The sequence below is a fragment of the Mustela nivalis genome, assembly GCF_964662115.1.
Source record: "Mustela nivalis genome assembly, contig: HAP1_SCAFFOLD_2358, whole genome shotgun sequence".
Taxonomy (NCBI): domain Eukaryota; kingdom Metazoa; phylum Chordata; class Mammalia; order Carnivora; family Mustelidae; genus Mustela; species Mustela nivalis.
In genome coordinates, this window is record NW_028134307.1 from 55,747 (window position 1) to 65,912 (window position 10,166).

General features: G+C 38.1%; 1 protein-coding gene across 1 annotated transcript in view; it reads right to left on the reverse strand.

Moving 5' to 3' along the window:
• LOC309858418 (spatacsin-like) overlaps positions 1-10,098 on the reverse strand; it is a 54,015-nt gene extending 43,917 nt beyond the window's left edge. The window contains exons 1-6 of the mRNA XM_082751121.1: positions 9,974-10,098; positions 9,476-9,651; positions 8,549-8,762; positions 4,239-4,442; positions 2,646-2,752; positions 70-215 (exon numbers count right to left, since the gene is read on the reverse strand). Coding sequence (XP_082607247.1) covers positions 70-215; positions 2,646-2,752; positions 4,239-4,442; positions 8,549-8,580 — 489 coding nt within the window. The 5' untranslated portion in view covers positions 8,581-8,762; positions 9,476-9,651; positions 9,974-10,098. The remainder of the gene's footprint in view (positions 1-69; positions 216-2,645; positions 2,753-4,238; positions 4,443-8,548; positions 8,763-9,475; positions 9,652-9,973) is intronic.
• Between the last annotated feature and the right edge of the window lie 68 nt (positions 10,099-10,166).

Below are 10,166 nucleotides of genomic sequence, written 5' to 3' on the forward strand. Positions count from 1 at the left end.
CCATAGATATTTCCACTAAACTTAAAATCAGTCTTACTTTACCATAATTGGTCAAAGTGCTATCCATACCTGGCTGACCCCCCCAGGGGCATACATTGTGGTAGCAAGGGCCAGGAGAGTATGTCCTTCCAATAGCATACTGCTTACACTGGCCTGGTTGCTGGGAATCAGTATCTGAGCATTTGCAAGGCTAGCATGGAAGATCAGTTTGGGATCTGAAAAACAAGAGAGTAGGTTTTTCTCCTTAAGAGAAAGAATTACATAGTTCTGAGGAAAAAGATGTTTAACTCTATCTAAGAGGGACTTTCCTTTTTTTTTTTTTTTTAAAGATTTTATTTTTATTTGTCAGAGAGACAGAGGAAGAGAGAGCGAGCATAGACAGACAGAACGGCAGGCAGAGACAGAGGGAGAAGCAGGCTCCCTGCCGAGCAAGGAGCCCGATGTGGGACTCCATCCCAGGATGCTGGGATCATGACCTAAGCCGAAGGCAGCTGCTTAACCAACTGAGCCACCCAGGCATCCCTAAGAGGGACTTTCTAAGATGAAAAACAACAGGAAAACATCATAAAGGGTGGGGGGAGAGGTTTTTTGACATAAAAACTTCTATTCAGACAATTGAGACAAGTGTTGAAACAGACACAGAAGAAAACTGACAGGTAGTAATGAACTAGAAGGTAAATTTTAACAACAAATTAACAGCAAATGAGAGCCTAAGGATTAATGTCTTCAGCAAAGAGCTCATACAAATCAGTGCCCAAAATACTGACTCTAACAGAAAAGTAGACAAATCACCATTTTCAAAGGAGGAAATATAAACATTTGACACATAAAAATATGTAGTTCATCAGCAACAGAGAAATGCAAAATAAAATAATATTTAGATGCTGTATATTCCTGATTTTTTAAAAATTAACATCCTCAAGGACACAACTGGTCAGGGTGCATAGAAGCTGGGACTTAAAATGCTCTAATTTTCCTGAAAAGCAATCTGGCCTTATAGCAAGAACTTTCAAAATGTGTATAACCTTTGATCCAGTAATTTCATACCCAGGAATCTCTCTGTACTATGGAAATAATCTGAAACAAAGACAAAAATTCTTTGTTTAAATATATACAAGACTATTTCTCATGATAGAAAAAAAACAGAACAGTCTCAGTGTCAAACAAATGAGAGAACATTAGTTAACAGTACATCCACATAATGAAATATTATGCAGACATAAAATAGTCTCTAAGAACACAGGAAAATTCTTGTAATTACTATATGAAAAAAGCAATATATAAATACATAGAGTATCCGCAGTACTTAGAGACTGTCACAGTGTGGGAGCTTAACAAATATTTGTTGGATGAATGAAATATAATGTAGACCAGGCTAAAAAAAAGTATAGAGAAAAATACCCAGAACAAAATACATTAAAATATATCAGGAGTTGCATGTGGATGATTAATCTACCTCGGCTAGCTGCCTGTGGACTTTTATCTTTTAGATAGTTGTTCAGGCTTCCAACTTTTCTTTACAATGAACATGTGTTATTTTATAATCAGCATAAAAAAAAAAAACAAAAACAAAAGAACCCAATCCACATTACAAAAAAATTCTTTTTCTGGGGAAAAAAACAGGAATTCTGTAAAAGATTGGCTGTTGATATTTCTTGCGGGTGTAGTGGCTCTGCCCACCCCTTTTCTGGAGAGAATCTCTGGTATAATACCAGTTAATCCCTCAAGCGGGCGTGTTACAGGGCTTTTCTGATCCTAACTGGAGCAAAACTCTCCTTCAGGAGCTTTACTACAGAGGACACAACAATCCCACATACACCGTGGATTTTTTTTTTCTTCCATATGGAGTTACTTACTAAAGGATTCAGGGCACCTCGCATACTGACCATTTTTTCACAAAAAAAGGGTGTCTGTCTACCAGAAAGCAGGAATTCAGCCTGTGATAAACTGGTAAGATGAGAGATGTGCAAAGACAACAGAGCATGAGACTGAGGGGGAGGGGTACACACACACAAACACACCCTCTGGGCTTTTCTTGGCTGGTGAGAAGGGAACATTCTTGGTCTTCTGCTTCTTTTTTTTTTTTTTTTTTTTAAGATTTTATTTATTTATATGACAGACAGAGATCACAAATAGGCAAAGATACAGGCAGAGAGAGGGGGGAAAGCAGGCTCCCTGCTGAGCAGAGAGCCCGATGCAGGACTCAATTCCAGGACTCTGAGATCATGACCTGAGCGGAAGGCAGAGACTTTAACCCACTGAGCCACCCAGGCGCCCCAGTCTTCTGCTTCTTAAATAAATTTTAGCCTAGGTTATATGGTCAGATATTTGTCTACAGCCAAGTGATTTATTTAGACCTCACAAATTAAATGCCATTCAAAAGACCTGTTATTTAGAAAAAAAATTAAAAATTAAAAAAAAAAGATTGATTTATTTAAAAAAAAAAGAGAAAGAGAGCATGAGTGAGAGGGGCAGAGGAAGAGGAAGTGAGAATCTCAAGCAGGCTCAGTGCTGAGCACAGAGCCTAATGAGGGGCTTAACCTCTAGTCCCTGAGCCAAAACCAAGAGTCCGGCACTTAACTGACTGTGCCACCCAAGTGACCCTAGCCAAAGAAATTTTTGTATTATAATACAGTACACCATACCTGTTAAATTACTGGAAACTTGTCGACATTGAACTAAAAATTCAAACCAAGGGTAAGCTTCATGTAATTCTTTTTTTTCCAAAAAGGGACAATTTGAAGGACTAAGTCTGTATATAAAACAAAAAAACAAATTCTGGTTAACATACAGGGTAAGACAATTATAACCATGTTTGCTCAGATGATAATGAGCATTAAAAAAGGAACTTTGGAATTAAAAGTAAATACAACATTATATACTCCTTGTGTTGTGCTTTATATATTCCTTATGATCTGGAAATAGAGAAAAATTTAGAGGCAGATAATTTTATTTATAATGTATTTACTTCCATGATGAAATTTTACCAACCTTGTAAGATTAACAGATACCTTGTCCTTTCAGATACTTTATATTTTATCGTATTTTCTAAAATTTATTTGAGAGAGAGAGAGGGCAGGGGTGAGGGGAGCAGCAGACTCCTCACTGAGCAGAGAGCCTGATTTGGGGCTGGATCCCAGGACCCTGAGATCACGACCTGAGGCAAAGGCAGACGCTTAACTGACTGAGCCACCCAGGCAACCCTGCTATTGTATTTTGTTTATAAACACCAAAAACTCTTAAGCATTTTCAAACTTCAGAGATTTTTGAGAAGTTTAACACACTGCAGAGAAGCAGGACTGAGGAATTCGGTCTCAAAATACATCCTCTGAATATATGACTTTTACACCTTCTCTTGCCAGTAGCTTTGGAGAAAAAAATTTCTGTGTCTAAGTAAGCCTCAATGGTATGAACCAGAAAAACATCGTCTGTTGGAATTCCTAGTCTTCAATACACAAAATAAAAATAAAAATGTTCTCATTAGCACATTAACTGTGGGCTCTGGAATCAAACCTAAATAGAATTAAATCTGGCTGTGCTATTTCTAGAACTGTGCACCTCAAGGAAGGCACATAGTCTCTCTCAACACTAGTTCCCTCACCTGTGGAATGGAGATGGGAGTAACCACCTCATAGGACTTTTGTGAATATTAGAGGAATTAATGCACATAAAGCACTTAGCCTAGTGCCAAGACCACCATATACTCATATATTAGAGACTACAATTTGTACTACTAGCCCAACAGTAATTCACAGGGGCCACATATGACTTCTGCAGGTTGATCTTGGCAGATATGTACTGATGTATATTCATCTATCTAAATATAAACTGTAGAGCATATCTAACACACCTTGTAGTGGTTATGTACTCAAAGTCGTTTAATATTCATTTGTCTGAAAATGAAGGTATCAAAGAACTCCAAGTGAATGTTCAGAATTTTCCTCTCTTAAACTTCTATAGCATTTCTTTCCATTTATTCTCTCTAGTTATTTAAAAGGTTAACAGAGATGATACAGGATTAACATCACCAAAAACCACATGATAAGCATTTAATTGAACGCAGCATTGAACTAATATACCAAGTGCTGCAGCTGGCCGGGGCAAGGGGGGATCTACAGCAAAACACCAGCATTCTTCAAGTGAATGTATAGTCTTTTCCTAAAAGTCACATTCAGAAGTAGTATGGAAAGAGGAAACATGAAGACCTGCTCAAAGACGAGTCAGTTCTCAGTACTCACTTGTAACAGTCCAGATACACATAGAGAAGATACTGCAGACCGTGTTCCAAACAATAGAGAATGAAGTGAGAATGGAAATCCCAGCCTTCTTGGGCTCTGTAGTTCTGAACGGGGACAGCGTCTTGCATCACACCCCCAATGCGGGTCAGTCTTAGCAGCAAGAGTTCAAAGTCTTCTAGTTCAGATTCAAGAAAAATCCCATTCCTGTTGGAATTCAGAGATGGCAAATTACAGAGCTGCCAGATGCAGAGCCCACCAAACCACTTCCACTGCTGAAGTCTCAACTACTTAAAAATCAGGATTTACAAACTAAGACTGCCAAGTCTCACTCTGTAATGATGCTCTGACTATATTTTGCTAGTTTCTGATGAACGATTGTGCGCCATTTTCACATTTAAAGGCAGTACTAACAATCTAGGGTTATCTTAAATATTTCAAAAACCTGATTTATTTCCATTTCTTTGTGGTTTTAACTGGAACTGTATGATCCACTGTGGCAACGGTGGTTAGCTCTTGAAGCTAGAGGCTTTAACCACTGAGAATTTCCAATGAATTTAACAAAATCATTTAAAAAAACTAAAGCAGATATCGCTTCTCGGCCTTTTGGCTAAGATCAAGTGTAAAAAAACTAAAGCAGAATAATTTAACTAGACCAACTATTAAACAAAAATAGAAATTTGCATTTAAATACCACTTTTTACAAATTTACTGTTAGGTGTATATACCAGAGGAAGGAGTACAAAACATACAGAATGTGGCATTTAAAGAAACACTATGTAACCATCACCTAGATAACAGAATATTTACCTGGAAGCCCTTAGAGTATTCCTCCCCCACTACACGAACTTTGCTACCCCCCCCCCAGGTAAACACTATCCTAACTTTGTAATAACCATTCCCTACTTTTTTTTTTTTAAAAGATTTTTTATTTTATTAATTTGACAGAGAGAAATCACAAGTAGACGGAGAGGCAGCCAGAGAGAGAGAGAGATAGGGAAGCAGGCTCCCTGCCAAACAGAGAGCCCGATGCGGAACCGGATCCCAGGACCCTGAGATCATGACCTGAGCTGAAGGCAGCGGCTTAACCCACTGAGCCACCCAGGCGCCCCCCATTCCCTACTTTTTTTTTTTTTTTTAAGATTATTTATTTATTTATTTATTTGACAGAGAGACATCACAAGTAGGCAGAGAGGCAGGCAGAGAGAGAGAGAGGAGGAAGCAGGCTCCCCGCTGAGCAGAGAGCCCAATGCGGGACTCGATCCCAGGACGCTGAGATCATGACCCGAGCCGAAGGCAGCGGATTAACCCACTGAGCCACCCAGGCGCCCCCCCCATTCCCTACTTTTATTCATAGTTTTATCACTCATATATGTAACCCCAAATAACATATGGTTGGGTTTTGCCTACTTTAAACTTTATATATAAATGGTATATTCTAAATATATTGTTCTTAGTTTTATTTCTTCTATTCAACATTGTGTGATTTATCCATGTTGATACCTCTACCAGTGTGTTCCCTTTTATTGTTTATAATATTCCACTGAATGATTACACTACATTTCATTTGTCTACTATCTTTGATGGGCACTGCAGGTGCTCCTCAATTTTTGGTAAACCAAATTTACATTTTCACGACTCCAGGTGAGGAAGAGCATCTTTTCATGTATTTATTGACCATTTGTGTTTCCTCTTTTGTGAAATGCGTATGTGCCCTGATATCTTTCCCCTCCAGATCCAAGCTCTACTCTTCATCTGCTCTCTATCCCCTTCTGTCCCTTGGACAGAAGACTCCAGTGTCCTCAGGCTTCCATTTTGGTTCAGCCTATGGGAAACCACCGTCAGATGTTAAGATTCAGAAAAAAGAGAGAGGATGGGGATACCTTGGCTCCCTCCTTGCTGGCTGACTGCAGGTTGGCTGACACTCTCCTCTAGAGGACACAACTCCTACCAGGCAACTCTCCAGGTCTCAGTAACTATTCTCTTTCTTTACCCCTCTAGGCATTTAGAAAGCATACCCTATTCCCAGAGCCAATAAGATATTCTTCTACATCTTCTAAAAAATTTAGTTTTACATTTGTCATTTAGGTTTTGAAATCTACTTGGAATTGATTGTATTCAAGATAGACGGCAGAAAGTCCAATTTAATTCCCCCACCATAGCAATCTAGTTATCCCAGCCCCCTTTGTCGAAAAGACTGTTCTTTGCTCACTGTGCAGTGCCACCTTTGTCATATAAAAAGTGAACAAACATACATCAAGTGAACATGGAGTGAACATACAAGTTTGTTTCTATGCTCGCTATTCTGTTCTACGGTCTGTCTATGCCTGAACTAATACTTATTGCTATAGCTTTAGAATAAGCTTTTATAACTGGTATGGCAAATCCTTTTTCAGAACTATTCTTGACTCTGCATTTTCATATAAATACTTTCAATCAGCTTGTTAAAATCCACAAGGAAACCTGCTGGAAATTTTACTGAAATTGTATTATATCTAAAGATCAACTTGGAAAGAGTCAATGGTAGGCCTGTCTTGCTCCAAATCTAAAGAGAATGTTTGTGATGTTTCACCATCAAGCATGTTAGCTAGGAGATTTTTTAGATACCCTTTTCAAATTAAGGAAATGTGTCTACTCTTAGTTTGCTAATATGTAGCTTTTATTATAAATTGATGCTGAGTTTTATCAAATGCTTTTCTGTACCTATCAGGGATTTTTTCCCTTTGTTACATAATTCATTAATGTCATAACTCATGTTAAGTCATACATATACTAGCTTTTAATTAAAAAAAAATTTTTTTTAAAGATTTTATTTATTCATTTGATACAGAGAGAGATCACAAGTAGGCAGAGAGGCAGGCAGAGAGAGAGGAAGGGAAGCAGGCTCTCCGCTGAGCAGAGAGCCCGACGCGGGGCTTGATCCCAGGACTCTGGGATCATGACCCGAGCCGAAGGCAGAGGCCCCAACCCACTGAGCCACCCAGGCGCCCCTATACTAGCTTTTTAAGCAATCAAATACTAAGCTATATATTTGACAAGTATGCAATTTATACGCAATTTTACTTCTGGTAAACAAGAAGAGGACTAAGTGTAATGGACAGAACAGTGAATAGAAAGTCAGTGGTAAAAGAACTTAAGTCTGTAAGTAACTGGCTTAGACAGAGCTCCTCCCTACATCTCCCTCTCCCATCTTCAAGCTGGGTAGAACAATACAGCTATGCTTCCCCAGTAAGTATAAATATATAATAAAATAAACACATGAGGAATAACTTTATGAAACTTAAAAATTAACATATATGTTATTATCTCCTTGTATTATTTTTTTGCTTAGGAAGACAAATTAGGTTTAGCCATATGAGATTTGCTGATAAGCATTTTTGACCCACAAAAATGTCAAGTTCACACGGTTCAATTTAGCAGAATTATTTTTAGCAATGAATTAAAATTGTGAAGTCTCTCCTCATCACTTCAAGAGCTACTTCCCCTCACCAATTCCTGAACTGAGCAGTTCTCTTTGGTTCAAACCCCATGCAGCATACAGGTACAGGGACAGCTGGAAGAAGAGAGGCAGACATTACTGGACACTAAGATATCCTCATCTTAGCTCTTGCCACTTGGTCCTTGTCGCCACACTAACAGCTGACCTTTTCTACACCAAAGCATATATATATATTTTTTAAGATTTCATTTATTCATTTATTTGTCAGAGAGAGAGAGAGAGAGAGCGAGCACAAGCAGCAGGAGCTGCCAGCAAAGGGAGAAGCAGGCTTCCTGCTGAGAAAGGAGCCCCGTCATGGGGCTCAATCCCAGGGCCCTGGGATCATGACCTGAGCCAAAGGCAGACACAGAACTGACTAAGCCACCCAAGCACCCCACCAAAGCACATTTAATGATTTAGGGAAAACCTTCATCTACAGTTTGAGAGCCTATTCACTATCACATGATATTAAATGCCTGTGATTTTATTTTATTTTTTTTTAGATTTTATTTATTTATTTGACAGAGAGAAATCACAAGTAGATGGAGAGGCAGGCAGAGAGAGAGAGGGAAGCAGGCTCCCTGCTGAGCAGAGAGCCCGATGCGGGACTCGATCCCAGGACTCCGAGACCATGACCTGAGCTGAAGGCAGCGGCTTAACCCACTGAGCCACCCAGGTGCCCAAATGCCTGTGATTTTAAAACCTCGATAGATAATAGCCTTATAGTTCTGAATACTATGAAATGACACTGCATTGGATTTATGCCATTTCAGAGCAAAAATTACACCATTATTTATATTGCCCTTTCTTGTATTCATCCCCACAGTGACAATACCTGGCCAGCTGATCTAAAATTTCATTCCTCATGTAACTGCTGCAGCAAGTATGCCGATCGATAACATCAACAGTCAGAAGGGGCCATCTGTTCTTCTCAAGCAAAGCACAACTGTTCTGAGTCTGAAATTCTCCAATCCACAAGATAATGCTTGACCAGTCATGGCGAGCCGTGAGATAGCTCCAGAGGGCTTCGGGAGAATATGATTTGTATTCTGCATTAAGAATAAAATATTAAAAAAAAGAATAAAATATTAAAAAAGAATATATTTTAAAATAGCAATGAATTATGATTATTGACATGAAACTCAACACTAATTAACTGAACAAATATTTATATAACATATGAATTATTCAGGCCCTCTGCTTCTTTTACTATTTTCCTTTTTAGTGCTCAATTCATAATCAATACTTCAGTGGAAAGAAGAGCTAAATGATGTTCTCATTATTATAGTGGTTAAATGAAACTTGAAAATCAGCTGTGTATTTCAGTTATCATTTCAGGCCTCTTCTTCCCTTTTCTTTTCCTTAATATAAATAAAAACCTTTGCTGTAAGAGTAAACATGAATTTAGCCTTCTATGAATTACCACTGTTTGTTCCCCAGAGCCCTGGTGTGATATAGATCCTTGGTTTACCCAAGAAACATGAAGACTCTTTGGAGAAACAAAGATGTCACTTTGAGGCTGGGAAGAGAATTCTTAGCCTTGAAATCGCAATTCACTGAACCATATGGCTTTTCTTTTCCAGTATCACATTATAAATCCCCTACAAAAATCTTTAGATAAGAAAGAGGTCTTAATGCAATGACTTGCATTTTAAAGCAACTATGTTTCCTCCATAGGTTTAAGATGGAGACTCATGAAACTATTCAAATACCAATTTAATCCTCGTTGAGAATGTTCGATTTTAGCTTCTTTTGCACTTGCCTTCTGGACTTATCCTGGGGAGAAGGATGGATTCTTGGGTTAGTTGATTCCACCACTGAGCCCAATTTAATACGACTCTATGGTCCTGTTTGTTACATTTATCTTTAGGATCATATTTCAGGAGTGAGTCCAAAACAGATTTATGCTTGAAAAAATCCTGTTCCTTTATCCAATACCTACAACAGTGATATAAATGTTTTTAATTTTGGAGGGAAAAGCATCATTCCTTTTTATCTGTTCACGAACTTCTACTCTTAGCGAACACATAACTCAATACTCTCATTTTTGTATATGTTATCTTAAAAATATATATGTGATTATACACAAATGGAAAGACAGGAAATTCCTGAGTCCTCTCTGGATGATACAAGTTTTATCTTCATAGATAATGTAAGTTCAGCTCCACATTAAAAAAAATCTGTGCTCACTAACAATTATAAGCTAAACACGGTCTACAGTATTTTTTCCATATTATCAAAAGTGGGCTAATGAGACTACCTGGCAAAGGACTGGATCTGCACATTTTCTTGGAATTGTCCTGAATAAAACTTCTCAACTTGATGCACGAAGTCTATAGTTCTTTTTTCATTTTCAGAAATATAATTTTTTTCTTTTAAAATTTCAACCTTGAATAAAAAATAATTAACCAGTGACCTCACAAAAGTCAAGCACAATTGCAAAACAAATGTCA